At 45.1% G+C, this 20,563-nt stretch overlaps 1 protein-coding gene across 4 annotated transcripts; it reads left to right on the forward strand.

Annotated features, from left to right (window-relative positions):
- The first annotated feature begins 622 nt into the window (after positions 1 to 622).
- LOC136431078 (carbohydrate sulfotransferase 15-like) lies at positions 623 to 19,905 on the forward strand. Of its 4 annotated transcripts, none has more exons than XM_066422299.1 (9): positions 623 to 934; positions 11,037 to 11,696; positions 14,292 to 14,491; positions 15,008 to 15,147; positions 15,590 to 15,727; positions 16,215 to 16,371; positions 17,999 to 18,152; positions 18,504 to 18,651; positions 19,034 to 19,905. In XM_066422299.1, exons 1-9 carry the CDS (start codon positions 878 to 880, stop codon positions 19,237 to 19,239), a joined length of 1,860 nt encoding a protein of 619 aa, XP_066278396.1. In that variant the 5' UTR covers positions 623 to 877; the 3' UTR covers positions 19,240 to 19,905. The 4 variants fall into 4 exon arrangements, with proteins under 4 accessions (XP_066278396.1, XP_066278397.1, XP_066278400.1 ...); XM_066422300.1 differs by lacking the exon at positions 623 to 934 and adding an exon at positions 4,731 to 4,935; XM_066422303.1 differs by lacking the exon at positions 623 to 934 and adding an exon at positions 4,731 to 4,929.
- The last annotated feature ends 658 nt before the right edge of the window (positions 19,906 to 20,563 follow it).

A 20,563-nucleotide genomic window follows, 5' to 3' on the forward strand; every position in this document is an offset into this window, starting at 1 on the left:
TGAGAGTAGTAAAACATTCGTTTGTTACATTCGGAAACCCTCGGCGATTATTTTTCAAAGCGTCAACTATGAATTATATGTTCAACTCTGTACATTTGTTCACTACATGAAGATACGCCCTTCTTTATGTTCTTGCATTTTGCGCGGGTTTGATGTTTAATGTCACCTCTGTTTATATAACAACGAAGGTCAAAACAAATCTTAGTCTTACTCCAATTGTGTGTTTTAATCGGTTTGTTCTTTGTCTCTTGGTTCAGGTTCGTTAGTTTGTTTGTCTGTTAGTCTTATCTAAGACGTCGTACTGTAAAACTAACTTCTTGCACTATTTCCCCCGTGCCTTTTCGCAGTAAGTCGACGAGAACGGCCGCACAGCAGAAAGTGGTCGGATATCAGTCGACAAACACCCCCTCGTGTCACTGTGGAAGTATTATTTATGTCAGTGCCCGCAAATATCAGGACCGTCCGGACGAATATCCGTCAAACCGCAGACTGAAGCCATTCCCTTGACATGAAGCATCCCTCATGACGGCGTGTAAACTGGTTTGGTGGACGGGAATCTGACATGACTGTTTCCCGCATATTTGGCAGTAAGAAGTAATGGTCTTGCCTAGAGCCTGGCGTGACTGACCTACATCAGGCCTCTGCAACACGTCTTATCATGAGTTGAGCGTCGGAGAAGCCGTCAAAACATCAGGTTCTTTAATACGTCGTGTGGTGGTAGTCCTTCTTGGGCGTAAAGGAAGTAGGAGGAAGATTTCTCAGAAACGATGTAAACCAGCTTCTAATCTCAAGACTTACGGAAGCCGGAGTGCGTTAGCTGTTGTGGGCGTTTCGTGATCAGCAGGGAACGGAATCGGCTGGGCACGGATTTCACCGAATGCCGCACGACAACCGGTCCGGGGAAGCCTCTACCAGGGGCGCGGAGCAACTGCAGGTACAGTTTACGTTGTTTGTTGTTTGTTGTTCACCAGAAACTTGAACTAGTCAGGCTGTTTTGTTATTTTTTACGACGGTAAATATATATATAAGAGTATTTTGTATAGAGACAAACAATGGATAGTGGTTAGTCTTTAGAAGTGCTGCAGTCGTCTCGGTGATTGGTATTTCTGAAGTAGCTGAGAATTGAAGGACGCATACTTCACTGTACTCATGTACTCATGGAATGACAGGACGACAATTCGATTTATGACTGAGTGGAAGAAGTTCGACTGTAGCCTGGAATCCAAACCTACTATAGCTCCCGAGTCAAGGTTTGGATTCCAGGCTAGTTCGGCTGTGCCCCAGTCCTTGCCCCAGTTAGGCGGGGTCCGAAGGGTCTGTGCCAAATTGACCAGAACGCCCGTACCATAGGTTCCAGCGTGTGTCCACGGGAGGCAGAATTTGAGAAACGTTTTGTCAGCAGAGCATGAGCAAAGAAATATGGGATTCATTATGCCTCCTGACCCCTGGATAGAGAGCTCCATGGCTACCAGCCCACCTACTGTACTCCCCCTACCGCTTATCAAGTGGATAGAACTGTTGCCGTGTCCAACAATAGCAACCTGGGCACCCCGGATAAGGGGATTGCAACGTTGGCGTCAGTATCTATGGCGCTTTTTCTGTTTTCTGGTTTACAGCGATCATTGCATGACTACTAATGGGGTCAGTAAGTAATAGTTAGATCCCCAGAACTAACATATGATGCAGCGGGAAAGAACCCCACCTGTCAAACGTTTCGAAGTTCACTACTTCTAGGACTGTACTTGGGCACACGTAACGTTACATACCGTCATACGCGTAGCTTGGGCACCAACCTGGTTCAGCAGAAGTTGATGGTCTCGACTCTCGTCTCGCTGTGTCAGAGTCAACAATATTGTTTGTCCATGATAGAAGTAACTATCACAGTGGTCTCACAGCAACTCGACAGTTTACCTCGACGGAGGTAAATAGGCATATATACCAAGGCATATATACCAAGGAAGATTCCATGCCTCTCTGATGTCCAAACCTATTATATCTTCCGAGTCTCTTTCTTCCTCTTTCTATTTGCGAAAGAGGAAGAAAGAGACTCGGCAGCTATAAGTATAATGACAATGACAATACAAATGTATAGTTTGGTTACCAGGCCACTCCAAGACTGACACGGCACGATGACTGGTGACATTGAATCCCGGCAGTATTAAATCGTAATATAGGGGCAGATGTTTTTCATTGGAACCACCGCGGACCAAGGAAATGTTGGCCAAGGTACAGCACAGAAACTCGAAGCGACTGAGTCAGAGTGGTCGAATAGTGGTCAGACTTTTCTTGACGACTTACTTTCCTACTTTTCTCCAGTCAGCTAAATAATGTTGGTACAGCTGTTTCTTCACAACCCTGCCCCCACTAAAAGACTGTCAGTTTTATGGTCTTGTTAACATTTGACAACATTGACCCAAACTTGACCATTACTGTTCTTGTATTCAATCTACACCACGTTAACATCAATGCGTAAACTTGGGTCATTTAATGAACAGGTCATTTAGAAACGTTTTGGCAGACTCCAAACTCCCCTGGAGGACTGGCCTGTCGTCGTCACCTCCGCCTACGTCATCTAAACTCCAGGATGTCGGAGGTCCATTGCCAGACGTCGCTAGATCCATTTAATCTTTAGGGGAATGCAAAGGATATTTTCAAGACACCAGCGTGAGACGAATAAGAATGACTCGGTAGCTTTCGTGCTACAAGGGGACGGCGTCCTTGTCAAATAGTATTTTGTAGCATCTAGAAAGGAGAACGTCCACTTATCATAACGGCAGTGGAACAGGTGGGCGTAGAGGTCATAAACAAAAGGGCTCAATATAAAACACGTATGGATTAAATGAACATGTAGAGGTAGTCATTATCGCATAACACCAAAATATTATACACATTTCAGTATAAGAAAACGTCTGTTTGTTGATATCCATGTGGATATTTATATCATACACATGTACAGTGTACTTACTACGGTAATCAACAATGTGGTTGCTAACATAACCATTTTAATCATTAACTAATGCCGCTTTCATAGAACTGGAAACAATTTGACTCGTTCCTTCGCTGAGATGTACATGTTTCCGGCCTTGTCGCCCTACCCCTACGAGGAGAATTAAGCTGGGTTTCCAGCAGTGCCGACGAAAATTTGACTTAAATCTTAATTTCTAAAATATAACCTTCTTGGCAAAGGTAATGGAGATAAAAGGCACGTGTCACATCGATCTGTAAGGGACCGAGCAATGTATGAATCGATCATGGAAAACCAAGGAGAAAACGGAGGAAATGTTTCAGTCCAGTCCAACCAACGTTACCGTCCCATGTGCAGAGTAATCACAGATGTGACAGAACGTGCGAGCCGGTATGTGTAACTCTAGACCCAGATCTGCTGCTTTTCTCACATGAAGATTTTAGAGGTTTTAACCTCACTCAGGGGTCAACGTGATAACAGCGATAAACGAATTTTTGTTGTGAACTCAACAAAGGATTTAGGTAGTCTGACTATAAATCTTAGAGGGGCATTAACCCAGGCTAGCGAGAGATTGTGTATCAACAATAAAACACAGGCTAAGGATTAGATAACCGCATTCTCACGCAAATTCATGAATCCTAGATCTAACCTCAAGTTCACTTCAGGAAATACAGTTCCGTCTCTTCCAAGAATTAAGTCTTGTAAGTCCCTGCATCTTACCAAGGAGGTTAACATGTACGTGGAGCCAACTAGGTAGTAGAAAAGTGAAGTAGATAAACGGTCTTGTTCTAAACTACCCTACCCGTGCGCGTTTATATACTTCTCTTCACTCCTTGACCTTGGCCTCGTGCGTCTCAGGGATGAGGCGGCGTTTGCTGTGTCTCTTTCTAGAAAGCTCCTTTGATGTAATCCTCAATCCAGTCATATCAACTTCTATCACTGTGTGAAGCCCGCGCAAATCACTTCACAAACCAACTACTCAAGTTCATCTGTAACGTTACTGTGAATCATGAGAGCCTGGGATCGTCACAAGTCACAGAGGGATGACCATTATGGTTGATATTGCAGAAGTAACGTTACAGTAGTAAACAGTAATATATAACATCAGGCCCTGGATTGACCACACAAGCCTGGAATGACAATTCAGTAATTGGAAGAGCGGCCTCAACTGGAAGTGATCTTCCTACCTGGCTGTATGGATCTACTCTAATCTAAAAGGAAAATATAAACTTTGCAACACTTAATATGCTAAGAATTACACAAGGGGTGTGGAATATTTTCTCATTTGAGGAAAAGGAACTTGCCGCGCAAACAGTCGGCCAGTTCACAGAATAGCACATAATAACTTCCTACCCCCCCCCCAATACTACCTCCCCCCCCCCCCCCCCCACCCCAGAGCAAATGTCGCTGACCTGGGCGTGACCCTTCCCAGACATTCCAGTTTAGGCCAATTAGTGGCTTGTCCAAAGTAATTTCTGTTTCGGCGTCCCGCGGGGTTCTTGGAAGACACCATTTGAAAATACGGGGGCGTAAATTGTCTCAGCCATTGGCGGCTTTGGTTGGTCCCTGGTTTCAAATTTCTTTCCCGTTTTTCTTGTGTCAGTTGTGAGTCAGTACCATCTTGGTGTGAGATATGTGCTACTAACGCACTAGTATCGAGGGTTGTCCGGTGTCTAAATTGTCAAAATTAAGGTTACATATTCCATATTCATAAAGCTCCCCCTCGTGTGAACATGTAAGTGGTATGACCCCGTATGACGTGCAATTAGCAAGAGAAACATTGGCTGGCCGGAATGCAACAAAAACAAACAAACTTTAACCAGTCAGCGTTCGTCAGGCGGTCGTGGCGTCGCTTCTATCGTCTGCAGACCTGTCTGTCAAACTGGTAGAGCTGCAGGCATGGTCACTATCTCCTCGAGCTCAGAAAGGCGCAGAGGTTTTTCACAGTCAACCCTCCTGTTCAAGTAAGGGTAAGCCTGCGTCCATTTTATTTTTGGTTTGTGTGGTTTGCACGATCCGGATGGCATGGTCAATTAGTTTTGTCAAGGAGCCGTTTAATTGGGTTTCCTTCGTTTTATATACAAAGCTATCTATTCACATGCTTTAGTCAGTTAACTCAAGGAGGTCCTTGGTTAGTTGTACCGTTATAACCATATATTTTCAGTGAGTGTAACAGAAAGACGGTTGACCTACCAGTAACCTGCTTGTCTCTGTCCGACCTCTTGGACTGAACAAAAATTGTAGACATTGGCCAAAATATGGGTACTATTTTATCAGAGAGCTTGGTCGGTCATGTGTTCAAATGTGTCCGCCGTTGGTAGCATATAAATGTGTAACTCTATTGCCGGCTAACTCCTCTGGCCAATTTCTATAATTTTCCAGCAGCCTACAGAACAGAGTCTCCCGAGTCCTTGGTACCAGATACTGTTACGTTTACGCAAGGAGGTTATATTCCCATACAACGACACCCTCATGAGTCATGACATACATGTTCTTAACCTTGGCCTCCAAACGTGCTTTAGGACATTGTGTCCGCCTGCGAAGCTAATGTTGTGTTCTTCAGCTAAGAGGCAGTCTGCATGTTGTTCTCAGGTCCAAAAGATTTAGACGTTTTACATAGTGATGCAGAGAGTCTGAGCAAAAATGTCTTTTGTTGTGCTCTTTCTATCTGGAAATGAATTATTAATCATTTGATTATCGTCCCCTTGACCGGTAAGCCGTGAAAATACAAAGGGTTGATTCAGCCCGACGGAACATGGTGCTTCCAGTCCCGGGAGACCAGGACATGTATTGAGGTAACGCCTATGAAAAGTGATTGAAAGACCTGAGTACCTTTTGTCGTGTTGAAGCATGCGTCATGCCTTTACGCGTATTCAAGCAGGCAGTCAAGAGCTAGCGCTCGTTAAGGACTTGGATAATGATGAAGAAAGGCGTTTTTGCCAACCTCAAAGCAGATGTTAGAAAGGAAAACAGCACCTGTTTGCACTCCATTCTTTTTTTCTCTGCATGAATTCAGCCTCCATATGGTTGTAAATACATATACAGTAGTTGAAATGCCAAGGACATTATACTAGTATCCTATACAATGTCCTTAGAAATGCGTGGCGATTTCCGCCTCTCTACATTTCTTTTTTGTACATGTTGATCCTGTCTCCTCTTTACAAACGCCCACTAGGTTGTCTCTGATAGGTTCCCTACTAAATCACGCGCATGGAAAATTGCAATTTCATGGCCTGGCCAATTCGTATGCACCGGAAAAGTGCGCAGCAAGGATAAGTCGAGCTTATGTACACATGTCTGAACCTGACCCAGTGCCGGATGTTCCTGTGTCCAGGATGTGAGACTTCCTGGGGAGTTCTGCACACCTGGAGCAGGTAATGTTGTCATACACATCTTCCGCTCCTACGGGGGGTCTTGTTTTGACACTGTAGTGTAGAGGGATCACGTATATTGGAGAACACTGCTTGAAATCTGGTCAACACACGACGTTGTTTCCACTGACGACACATACTAGTATACTAGTATTAGACTTCTGTGCTTGTAACACTCTTGTACTGAACGGTCTTTTCCGCCTTTATACTTTAACCTCCTTGGCTTAGTTACGAAAACCATAGTAACTTTGGCGTGAGCACGAGTTGAAAGAACATGTATGATCATCGGGGTTGGTTGCGGTCGTCAGCGACCGTGCTTTACAGATTTCTTCAGCGACCGGAGCCACCCTGATACCAGTCTGCCTTCTCACTCCGCACAACAGCATTTAGCAGCTGTACTAACTTCATATGTGGTCCCCTAAAATTGGGAAAATACCTATGGCTGCCGGCGGGGCGATGTACATCAACTTAACGGGCCGTTCAGGTCCCCCTCCGACCGACGGACCAGACGGAAAATACATTGTAAAGTCTTAACGATCGGAGCAAGTCTTTGAAGATCGTTCGCCAAAGAAACATTAAGTCAGGAGGTTGGCAAAGGTCATACTGTTTTGTATGAAAGTAGACAGACTCTCGCAAACTCCATACAAAGGCTAAAGCCATGTCGTCTACAGTTCACAAAAGTTTAATCCAGCTATTTGAACGTCAATTAAGTTTACAAGTTTCCTGTTTCAATAGTCGCTGCCGCCCCCTTTTCCCTTTCTTTTTCTCTCCTTCCTTCTTTCTTGTTCTGTTATCGATCCCTCGCGGATCTTGAGTATTATGACTTTGTGGCTTCGGTCCTAAGATTGACAACAGCTTTGTTGCCTTTTGAAGTCCCTCTCTCATAAGCCCCTCTCTCCTACTTGCTGCGACTTACCAAAGAAGCCGAGCCGACAGGTTGGCTGCTGGGCAAATACGTTCCTGGCATCCATTCAAACAGGCGTGCAGTTCTCTACTGGTCGCCGGTTCCGTGTGAGATCGGTCTCAACTATACTAACATGCTGTGTAAGTTCTCTTTCAATGACAGATGTATTAAACTTGGCGTGTACCAGAGGCTCAAAGCACTGGGATTCAGTCTTGTTCGGCTTTAGTTCGCTCCCCAGGTAGCGCCCAGCGGAGACAAAACACTAGCCTGGTTACCAGACTCCGCGGGGTGAAGGGCTTCTCTTCCTCTCTTCTATCTTTATACTGCAACTTCTTTTCATCGTACTTCACGTCTGAATCTAGTCTTGTAAGTACTCAACACAGAGGGCACAGTGAGAAGATGAGTAACGTTTAGTGAGGATACATTTTTTGTCTTCGTAACCGCAAACTCAAAACAGGTTCTTTCCACATAATGTACATGATTGTGCATTTTAAAGAAACAAAGGTGATTTACATTATTTTAGTTTTATTACATGTTTGGGATGACCACATTACATCGGACTATTGATTTTCATTGCGTGGTGTCTCGCTGTTGACCATGTTTGTATTGAGAAAAATTTAAAAAACGCGCCGCCGTATTTTTTCATAATCATCATCACTCACTCCAGACCCTGTCATGGCACCTTTCCAACACCTCTAACACTAACAGTAACAGTTGCACGAAGTCTACCCACAAAGCCGTGCGCGTCTGTGCAGTCGAGGTGCCGATGGGCCGATGACAGCGAGAAGTGGGCCCACTCACAGAGCCGTACCGGTGCGGAATATTTTTAGAGAGATCATTTTGTTCCAACCAGTCACACGTCTGCACCGAGGCAGCAGGCTGGCGTGCCAAGTGCGACACGCCAGAGGCCAGATAGAGTTTCAGTATCGCACCGGTCGGTCTGAGCTCGCTCACGGTGTCGTCTGGTGGTGCCGCGGCCAGAGCGCACTTGTGCCTCCATGTGGTGGACTCTGTCGTCATTCTCGGATGCTGGCTTTGTGTCGTGAGGAATCACTGCCAGGTAGGTGTAGGGTCTTCATCTGAGACGTCGCAGACGACGCTTTCTTGGAATACAGGATAACAGGCACCACAACTCTGCGCTGAAATGTGGTCTGCTGCATGTCGCTTCGGGTGCTTCGGGTGAAGCTAACATTCTCGACGCTTTCCCCACATCAAACTGCTGTCTGAAACAATCCGTCTGCAAAGTTGGACTCTAAATGAGTCTAATTTGCAGTTTACCATCAATGCTTTAGTGACCATTGAATGGACCCATCGTTGTTTGTACCCGATTTGCGTACACAGGCGGTATTGTGGAAACGATGCCATAAATTTGACATTTGGGACGCGACCTGACATAACGCCTGTACAGGTCCTGACCTCGACAGTTATAGACCTCGCCGCGCCGCGTATGAATGCCGCGCCGCAATTGGGATGTTGTGTGTGACTAGGAGGGAGGGGAGGACGCCTGGACTCGGAAAGGTAATATTGATCTTTTCCTGGGAAAACTGGGTCAACTGAGGGCAACTTCCCTGTGGGACAGTCACGTTGTGCTACATAGACTGGAACTCATTCTGTCTGTGGTGGAGTTATTGAAGGTAAGAAAAAAAGGAATGAGTTTTTAAGGGAAAGAATTTTTAAGGGAAAGAAGGTCGGACAGTTAAAGAAATGTGATCACTAGATGTATATGGAGCGGGCCTCGAGCTAACCTACATCTTCAGGAGTCACCCCTCAGTAAGACAGCGGGAGCCGCATGGTTCCCGTTTAGCGCTCTGCGTTTGTCGCTAGAGTTTGTCGCCTTCATATCGTCACTAGTTTGGGACGACCTGTATTTATCCCGTTGGGGCATTAAGTTACAATAAAGGTCCTCATTCTTCATCAAAAGTAAATAGTGCAGAACATCATTTCACGCCTATGTAGGTGTCCTCCGGTGAGACTGGTAGGAATAGTTCCAGGACAGCCTCGGCTTGCTTTTTCTTTCTTCTCTGCTGACTTTTGAATCCTGCTGATATATGGGATATAGCAGTTGGTGTCCGACGAAGTCAAAGAGGTTTATTTTCAATTAAGCAATCGACTGTTGGTACCTTTCTAACATCACGTACGAGGTAGGTTGCTGCTTAGCTACATGATCTTCCAAAAAACAAGGTCTGCCTGTCGGTGTTCTCATCTCTGTATATGAAGCCTACTCGTAGGGGTTACGGTACTTCCTTGCATGGGGATGTTGCAAGCCAACACTGGGAGCATATTCCGGTATCCACAACAATGTAGTTTGTAGGTGCGGTGTTCAATTGGTAGTATCTGACTCTGAGACAATGTTCAAAGTTAAGATAATTGACCGCAGAGACCTTTTCTGCACGGTTGTCCCTTAATCGGCCTTCTGTATGACTATCTGCTATCACGAGAGTATCGACAGAGAGAGAGAGAGAGAGAGAGAGAGAGAGAGAGAGAGAGAGAGAGAGAGAGAGTTCTTCCTATCGGTATCAGCATCTAACGTTACATGTGCCTATCAGCTAAGGCTATCTCCCCGGAGCTTCCTGTTGTAACTGCTGTGTTGTAGTCCGTAGATGTCTGCGGACGGTTTATCTCATCACCCTGTCTTGGTGATGTCTGGCGAGTGATGGTCCCCAGTCCTCCGTCCACCACCTCCGTGTTTTCATTGGCACGGGGAGCTCTTTAATTGGGCTCCAGGTCGATGAGAATGTTTGGACCTGTCGCGACGACTGGCCGGACGTGCATCGCGCTGAACGGCGGCATTTCCCGACAGCCCGTAGCTTCTTACCAAGCCCTGCTCCTTCAGCATACGTAAGTCTTCAGTTAACGATGTATACAGCTCGGGGCAGTCCAAATACTTTGTTACAATTCTCTAACAACCCTCTGAAGTTGCGTGTACGTGCGAGTTGACCCGCTTCCTCCAGAGCCCGCCACTGTTTGTGCAGGGAAGATCCGCCGCTGGTCCAGCGTCTCTCTGGGACAAACTTTCAATTAAGCCGTGTGTTCTGTGTTGTTCCGTGTGTAAACGTAGACTTGTTACAGGGTCAGGGAGCAGGGAGCAGGGAGAGTCTGGTCTGTGGTTGTGTCACTGCCAGGTCAGACTTGCAGGTTTGTTTGTCCAAGGTGGTTGAAATATATAACATATAATGTATGAATAAAAAGAGCGTCACACTTGCGTCATGGGCAAAGTAGAAAAATTAGATGCGGAAATATTTGATGTTGATGAATGTTCAGAAATAGGTGAGTTTGCAAGGTTGCTTACTTGTACGTTGAAATTACTCGCAGAACTTAACTGTTTTGATACAATAACTGCATTTTCTATGAGACATACCGCATCTATTGACTCCTGCCATGGCCACCTCAGAACGAGCAATGAGCAGATGAAGCCTGGATAAGACATACAAGATGAAAGATGAACGTCATCTTGGATCATTTTGCTGGTGTTGTCGACTCTATAGCTATGGTAGCGAATGAAACGTTCCTTTCAGCTATGTTTTGACAGAGTTTCTCCACTTTGAGTATATGAACAATTATGTGTAACAAAGGTCTATTTCAAATCGCACTAACAAAGACTCAATAAGAATTCGGCTGCGCGTACCATTGACGGCAGATATTTCTCGTAGATACAAGTATACGTATCAATTTGCAAATACAATGATCTGTGCTTTCTCCATTCATCCATCCATCCATCCTTCCATTCATTCATTCATTCAAGCAATTGATGTCAGTGTAACCTGATCTCATTCCTTTCTCTTCTTCTTTATCCCAGACTAGACAGCAGATGACCTCTCCGTGCACACAGGGCTGTTCATCCTGGCTGTGCCAACGAACCACCACCCCCCTCCTCTCAGGAAAACTCCTTGTGCTGGGCACGTGCCTTCTGACGCTGCTGTACCTGTACGGCTACGGGAGCTGGAGTGCGCGGGCGGGGCAGGACGTGCCGTGGACTGTGGCTGACGTGTGGCTACAGGGGAAAGGGGTCACGGACACAACAGATAGAAGGACGTCTTCTAACGCGTCAAGCTCAGGAGAAAGAACTAAATTCATTCCTAGAAATGAAAAACTGCTACACAACAGAGTTGTTCAGGTGCAATCTAGGGACTTCGGACCAAGTGTCACGGACAGGGCGTCGCCCGACGAAATTACGAATGTTGCAACTGTGGGAAATGTCCCAATTAGAACAGAATTCGGAGAGAGAAAGGTTTGGGATGAAAGACGAACACCAACCGTCGACAGAAGTAGCGCTCATGTTAACACAGGAAAACCTGGGGAGACACAGACGACGCCTGCAGATAGGCGCAGGACAGGGCCCGTCTCCATGGCAACCGAGTCCGAGCAGCCGACAGGACCGAACGGAGACACGGAGAGCGAAAACTCGGATTCCCTAGGGTTTGATATGACGAAGGAATTGATGAGACGGAATCCAGGGGTAAGTGTCGTCATAGTTTTCCTCGGGTTTCTATAAAATCTGGTTGTAATCAGAAAGAAAGTGCGATAACGTTACATAGTACGAAGACGGAGGGCAATTCTCTGTGACAGCAGGGCCAGCTTGGTTCTTGTCATTCGTCTGTGACCGAGGGTATGTTTGCATTTCGATTGAAGTTTGTTCCAAGAGAAACAAACAGTTTAGAGTAAGAAAAAGTAGGTCAGATGTGACAGGTCAGAACTTGGCCTACATGATACCTGTTTTATTTGATGTTCAATGAGAAAGTGACAACCTAACAAAAATAAATGCTTCTCTAGCGTTTCTACGGAATCAGATTAAGAAGCCAGCATACTCCCTGGAAAAATAAACTCCTCCAGAATATACTATAGGTGTAATCGAAAAGAAAACACCTGGTGGTTTTTTAAAAGACCTCTGTCTGCCTCTCTGCCCCGCACGTTTCCAAGTGGAAATAAGAAATGTCACTGCGATCAGTGCAGCAGTATGATGGGATGGAAAAGCCATTATTACAGAAGGTCAAACTAACGTGGGAAATACACCGGATATCTTGTGAATGGGGCTCTGTGGTCTTTTGGCAGACCAAGCAAGAAAACACGAAAATATCACGTCTAGTGTGTCTGACTTCAGATGTCATGCCAGCTAGTCAGGTACATTGTTGATCCTTGGTTGATCACGGCACCTAACATGATCACGGGGTCAATGCCAAGTCAATGACAAGTTTAATTGATATTTGCCAGCCCAGTGCAAATTATGTGCCGCCTGGAATGTGCTGTTGCCAGCTGCAGGTTGTATAGACCCTGAGCAAGCCCAGCTCCCCCGGCACCGCCAGCCGTAATCACGGGGTGACTATAGGCCACATTCCGCCTGTACCAGCCTGCCATGTATCATGTACCGGGCGTGACCTCTACTGTTATGATATATCACGGCAGATTAACCGCACGTAAAACGCTTTGTTAGTCAGTGGAGCCCTGGATGAACCCGGATCATCAGATATCCATATCTGCAGAAATAACGGCGGTGGAAAATGGTTTGTCGATAACCCTTATGCCAGAAGATTTTTGTATCATAAATAACAAGTAAAGGTGCCGAAAGTATGCGATGACAGTGTGTCGATACAACGCAGCTGTTGACTGAAAAGTTTGGGGAAACGAGAGAGGACTCAGTGATGGAGTAAGAGCACGGTATTTAGGGAGGAGGGGAAGAGATGGAGGTGGCTGCACGTGGGGAGGGGGGGGGAGTACCAATTGGGACTACCGCAAACTGATGAAGTCATCAGCTGTTTTTTTGGCGATCGGAGAGCTGCTCAAGAAGCAGACAATAATCTGAATATGGATATCACTTTGGCTTAGATATCACAACGCAGTCTCTTTCCTCAGAATCCCAGGGTACGGGGTGTATGGCCTTGTTGGATTGGTTGACATTCGCTTCTTGAACGTATCAATCCAGTTGCTTGTCTGGAGTTTGAGACTAGATATGAGCGGTCTAAAAGCCAAGCAAACCTTTCCAAGTGCACCCCATGTGAAATTAAAGACATATGACTCCCGCTGATAGGAACTAGATACCTGGCATATATTCAACCAACCTCCTTGATTCAACATGTAGGTCTTGTTAACCTCGTATGTGATTAATGACCTCAGTGCATGTGCAGACTTGGCCTTTAAGTTTGGATTTCCATCCATGTGCTTTGATTTTGTGAACCATATGTCTTCTGAAGTCCTGATAGATATACCCACATTAGGGCGTATAATGACAAACGTAGGCGGCCTTGGTCTCCAAGAAGGATTAGTAAACAGCTACAGACTTTCCTGGGGTGAATTTCGGTATGCTTGCCGACATACTTGTCAAATCTCGTTAGCACTCCGGCCTAACAGGGATCTAACAGGTCACATGTAAGTGCAGGAAGTCGGACACAAGCCACAAAAGGTACAGGGATGTTGATGAAGAGCTAGTTTTGGTGGGAAGTCTCTGTAGCCAACGAACGTTGGAAGTACTGATTCGTCTGATTGGTACCCGTCTAAAATACACACTGACCCTTTCAAGAAGAACCGAACCTATGTGGCAACGATGTCTTCATTTCCAGGCAGATATTGTGTTTTTTAATCAAGGCCTCCATACTGAATTACAGACAATCGAAAATTCGATTATCTAGCAGTACCGAAAATTCGATTATCAAGCAGTAAGTAATTGGCACGACCGGGGGACTGAATGGCTGCTAATATGATTGCAAATACCTGCTGGAATGCACACGACTGAGATGATGTGAAGACAAATAGGGGTTTGTAGTTCATCCACGTACGAAAAGGCCTCAATTGTACCCCGGTATTTCAAAAGAGGCAGCTAGCCTAACGTAAGCAGTTTTTACAAAGACTGCCTTTAATAAAATGAACATGGTGAACGCAGACGAGTAACCCTACGCTAAACCCTTGTTCCTTGGCTGAAACCTGCAAGGCAAGGTCAGAACAAGCAATGGACCTCTCATGACTTGTGGTCTTCGACCAATTTATATCAATCAAGGTGCACTTTTTTAGTATTTTCCTATGAAGTGCTGTTTGTGATTTTCTAAAATCTTTTTCTCTATAGATCTTTGAAACCATCCCCAGAGAGACTCTCCCTAATTACAAGAACCCGTGTTGGTTTGAGGAGGTCCCGGAGACAGAGCTGGACTCAAATCCGTACAGAAACACGCACTACTCCTCCAGCATCCGGAACCGGCTCAACCTGCTGGCCATGCAGTTCCGGGACAGGCTCACGGACAACGGGAAGGCGCACCTCCGCCTCAGGTGAGCCGGGGAACAGGAACAATAGATCTGCTCTGTTCCTGGTTATCATCCTGACGGGGAGCTTCTTCTGATGTTTGTGAACTTAAGAAATGTTGAAGTTTAGAAATGGATGCTGCAGTATTTTCTTGTGGGTGAAAAGAAGTGGTGCTTATATGGACGTTTATTGCAAGTTCTTGCCCGTAGGCTAATTGCAAGTACCGTATGTAACATAAAAAGGACGGACAGACAATGATGAACAATATAGCATCTGACTACTCGATAACTACTGATAATAGATTCTAACTTATCGCTTATATATTTGGGCAATCTCTTTCAGTTTTCACGTGCAGTTTTCAGGTTCAAACTGCATCTTCCTTTTAAGCCACGGATTACAGGAATATCCGTGGGTTGAAAGTCCTTTGCTGTGATTTGCGCTATGTTGTTACCGATGATAATCATCTATATCTGCTTATTGATAATCAGTACACATTATGTGCACGGTTTGAATGATGTGACGGATAACGTTCGTCCCTACAGATGTATGCCGTACTTCTACATCATCGGCATGCCCAAGTGCGGAACCACCGACCTGTACTACCGCCTGATCAAGCACCAGGATGTAGTTGGTGGCCTGGCCAAGGAACCCCATTGGTGGACCAGAAGACGTCTCGGCTTAGGTGTGGTACCTGCAGATCGAAAGGCCAGAATTTCTGAAATGCATTTAATTTCTCACATCAGTGACTGTAGGAGCGTATGCAATCATGATCTCGCTATTAACAAGACTAAACTTTTCGTCCAACACTGTAAGAGAAATTGGGACTTACCCCAAATTTTCGGTTGACTCCATCAACCCTGTTCACGGAATGAACCCGGCTACTGCAATCACGTGACGTCAGCGACACGTGATTGCAGTAGCGGGTCATACGTGCCATATAACTTGTGTCGTCCCCCGTCTCTGTTCAAGGTAGGTCTGTGGGCTCTGTTGGACGAAAAGTTTAGTCTTGTTAATAATGAATTCTACCAACACAGATGAACTTGAATGCTAAATCATGATTTCGCGATGTATCCAGTTTTAGCACCCATGTATCAGTGTTTCAGCATGCCTTCGTTCTATTCCAGCGATCCACGGTGGCTCGCCATCCCCCATCAGAGACTATCTGGATCTGTTCGACGAGGCGGCGTGGACCATCAGGACCAGCGTCAGGAACCGCTTGTTTCTGGCGAGGCAACAGGTTGTCCAACACAACGTCATCACAGGTAACTCGTATGGGCACTTGAGCGCAGAGGGTGGACTAACCACGAATGTCTCCAGTTGTTACTAGATGTAGCATGAAGTTTTGTATGTCATTTGTGTATTATTTTTTCTATCGAACGACATCCTTACTCCTGGCGTAACATATTCAAAAAGATAGTAACCAGAAGTACCGCTGCAGTACCATAGAATGCCGCTAGGAGGTCCATACCACATAACGATATCATAAGAATCCACCTACAGCTTCTCAAGTTACGTGTATGCTGTCCATACACACACACACACAAACACACACACACACACATACACGCACGCACACACACACGCACACACACACACACACACACACTGACAAACGGCACATAAAACGTAATCTCCTTGGCGAAGGTAATAAGAGGCAGACTTTGATATTTTTACCAGAGTTTTGTAGTTTCCAAGTGTCTGCCACAACTCCGAGTGCTCAGTGTTGTGTTGGTTGTCGGTGCCGTACAGGAGAAGGCAGTGCCTCCACCATGTGGGACAACAGACGGTGGAATCAGGAGCTGTGGAACACCTCCAACGGCGAGCCGCCCATCCTGGTGGCCAACCTGCTCCGGGCCGTGCAGCCTCACGCCAGGCTCATCCTCACACTCAGGAACCCCGCAGAAAGGTGCGCACAGAGACTGGAACGTCTCCCTGTTGAAGTAGCCTTTTGGCTCCAATTTTGTATTGGTTACAGGGTTAGGACAATGACCAGTGGCTACTTTCGATTTTTAAATTCAATCTATAAACTTATAGTTCTAGAGTAGCCTCTACCAGGCGGATGGCTGATAAAATAGTAGAAATTGGCCAAATAAAGTGAATCGAGGAGTCGGCTACGGAGAGAGGGTCCGATATGCCATCCTAGAGCGGCAAACTGTACCCATTATAGCAAACTAACTCCTCTTGCATGTTTTTCTGTCTATTTGGCCAATTTCTACTCTTCCCAGCCGCCTCTGGAGCCTGGTGGAGTCTAGTTCTAGAGCACCATGCTGGAGTTTTCACGTAGCGTTTTAGTCTGTGGCCATCGACACAAGTATGTACAAAATAAATGAACTGCAATTCAATTCTTCACCATAAGATCTGTGTTTCAAGAGCCGATAAAAGCTGTACATGATATAACGTTGGGTAACATAAATTCGGGATTTTTCCGATAATGGTTGACTGAAATCAATCTAGCAGAACAATAAACCATCCTTTTTTTCTATTATTCTGTCAGTATCATGTCCTATCTTTGCACTAATCATATATATGGTAGATTTTGTCTCTAGTCGTGCTGACACCATAATATTTCAACTTGAAACTACCGCCCGCCGCACGCACAATGACGGTGCTGTCGGACAGGGGTAAACATTAATTCGGGAGAGAAGATTCGTCTTGAATATCTTACCGCTAATTACATTTTATACAGCAGCTATTCGTTCCATCCTTGGCTTGAGGAGAGTGCTATGGATATAGACGTGTCCAAGTAAAAAAAAATACACGAAAAAAAGGCCGTACCGCACACATCAGGCCTCCGGGAACAACCCGTGTGTTGAGTCGGTAGAACGTCACTCAAAGTCAACCCCCACCGTCATGGAAATTTGTACATTATTTATCGGGGCGTTAGCTGCATGCCGTAGAAATGGTAATACTACTATGTCCATGTGTTTCTGCTTGTGCTAAGAGCAAACTTTGAGGAAAATATCGCCATCAGTCCACTATCACACACAACATTTAGACAAAAAAGTGTTCCTCGCAAACGTTTGTCGTCTGCCGAATAGCAGGATTCTGGGTAACGAATATGGTGGCGGGAAAATTCACCGTAGTGCCGTAGCCATTGGTTGTAGCAACAAAGAGGAGTTTTGATGATTAATCACACTTAGAGTCCAGTTGTAGGTTAGCAAAAGAGATTCTAATAAGTTGTATTGTAAATAATTGTGTTGAGCAGGAAGCGGATGTAACATTTGTCTTATAAACCAGCGAACAACTATGCAGTATAATTCTCCCACGAAGCCCTCAGACTGTGACAATAAGGACGGAGAGTTTTTGACGTAGCCAACTTCTAATGCATGGTTATCGAAGCTTTTCAGACAGTGTTCTGAATACGTTAGTCTGTTTAGTTTGCATTTCTAGCGGTATTACTGATGTTGCATCTAGCACATATCCCTAAATACCCCGTTTTCGAAAAATCCCGAATTTAAGCACCCCGCGAATTTATGTTACCCAACGTTATATGTGTTGGGCTGTGGATAATGAGTTTTGTTGTCACTCCACAGATTATACTCGGAGTATCTCTACTTCACCTCTGGGAACAAGTCCGTGGAGGATTTCCACCAGAGGGTCATCCAAGCCATCGACATCTTCAACAACTGCCTCAAGAACAACTCTGTCCGGGCCTGCACTTACTGCAATCTTCCTGCCATATCAAAGGTAAGCATTGAAGTCTGTGATGCATCCTGTTGTGACGTTTGTCATTCCTTCCATCTTTCACATGTACATGCATCATGGATCTGAAGTTATAGTCAAGAGCGACACCTTGCGATGTCAAGAAGAAATGCCTTTACTGGCAGAAAAAACGCTGCTGTTATGGTTCTTCCTCTCATCGCTTGGAACTGCATATAGACGAGACTCCCTCTCTTTGTTTCCTCTCTTCCCTGTCTTTCATTCATACGTTTGCCTTTTATAATAAATTCATACCTATCTTCCTATGATGCATATACATGTATGTGCAAAATATTATCCCGCTCTCGTGTTGATCACGTGTCCTGATCTCGTTCCCAGGTCAGGCTGCAGCTGGGACTGTACGAAGTCTACCTACGCGACTGGTTCTCCATTTTCCCCCTGGACCAGATCCTGGTTCTGCGTCTGGAGGATCACTCCAGGGATCCACGCACATCAATGACAAAAATATTCAAGTTCCTACGACTGGGTTAGTAGCAGTCTTGTGTCTGTGTCGTAACATTTAAGATGAGATGAGGTATACGATCAGGTTTCTGCTATAGATTCTATGGAAAATGTGAAGCTAATCCAGTAGGGTTATGTCGACTACAAAACCAGCATACTGAAGTGACTCTTTCATTGAATTGATATGTGGACCGTTCTTATCACATATGAAAGTAAACTCACTGTGTCACAGCTGTCCTGTGTTGATATAGCACAAAATGATGCCCATTGGACTACTGCATGTTCAACCTGTTCAGTTGATATCGTTGGGCAAAACATTCCAGAAAATGAACCAATTCATTTCAATAATGCCCTTCTTGTAATACTCTGGTCGTTTTATTCCTATATTTTGTTGCCTTACCTTACAGAAGCTATCAAGGAGGACGATGCTGATACAGACGCCATCTTCGGCTTCACCAAGAGAAATTCTCGGAAAAAGAACGACCTCCGCTTGGGCCCCATGCTACTGAAGACTAGGCGACTTCTGAACGAATTTTATGGACCACACAATCGCCGACTTGCGGCACTGTTAGACGATGAGAGATTCCTCTGGCTAAAGGATAGATCTACCTAAGTTCCCCATTGTGTCCCATCCGTGCATATAAACCATGAACACTACCCCCATCCCCATCCGTGCATATAAACCATGAACACTACCCCCGTCCCAATCCGTGCATATAAACCATGAACACTACCCCCGTCCCCATCCGTGCATATAAACCATGAACACTACCCCCGTCCCAATCCGTGCATATAAACCATGAACACTACCCCCATCCCAATACTTATATTGACAATCAATGCAGGCGGGAAGATGAGCGGACGCGACTTACACATCGTTCAACAAGTGCCTTTGTGAAGTTTCCTTATGAAACTTTTGCCAACTGTCTGAGTCACTTACATAGTTCCACATGTGCCTGACTCTGTTCTGTAGGATATCATCATATTGATGGGTTACATCCGTACTATGTACGAATGACATGTGCTTATATTTTCACATCACTTCGTAACACACGTTTGGTTGGTTGTTTATTTGTTGCGGTGCAGACCGCTTGTTTTGATACTCACGAGGATTGTCTACGATTAAACTCAAATGTACATAGATAATCTGCAATGCGACACCACTGATCTCTGTTAAACATTTAGAGTGCCATACCGGGAACAGCAATAGCAGATGATTCTCACTATTTGTACCGTTACGTATGGATGACAATGTGTAAATAAAATATTGCTGAACTTCTTTTGTGTCCTCGCTCACTTGTGGATGTCGCCATGTAGGCCGTACGCCGGTGATGTACTTTGGGGTGTACTTAGCCTCACGGCCAGTTAATGACATGATGTATGGTTTTATACAGGGATTCTTTTGACTTGAAGTATTGTTGTCAATGATAAATGTGTGGTAAGTGGTAATCAGAGGTATTCATTTAAAATTGACACCGAGGATTACGCAGTCCCGTTGACGCAAGGCCTCAATTTAAGATTAAACTTTAATGAAAGTGGATGAGATGGGCTTGTTGTCATGGCAACGCATCAATTTCGGAAACAACAAAAACAATATTTTCTCATCTCTCGCGACTCTTTCCTTGTGGCGCTTTCTCCAAAATTGCGAATCTCTTTTGAATGTCTTTGCTGTAAGCTCCAATTCATAAGTGAGACTGTATGTAGGAAGCTACTGTTTTACTTGTCAAGACAGGACAAAGCACTATGTACACTGGAGAAAATAGCTATATTTTTCGTTGAGTACAGTGGACACTGAACAAACTTGAGTAGTGCAGCCAGTGTTTTATTTAGTCTCGGTGAAGCACCCCATGTGGTTGAATGTAAAGTACTCTGAAGTGTATAATAAAGATAATACATGGGCACTCAGGAACTCAACGATAAAACGATGAAATCTCTCT

The sequence above is a fragment of the Branchiostoma lanceolatum genome, chromosome 3 (assembly GCF_035083965.1).
Source record: "Branchiostoma lanceolatum isolate klBraLanc5 chromosome 3, klBraLanc5.hap2, whole genome shotgun sequence".
Taxonomy (NCBI): Eukaryota; Metazoa; Chordata; class Leptocardii; order Amphioxiformes; family Branchiostomatidae; genus Branchiostoma; species Branchiostoma lanceolatum.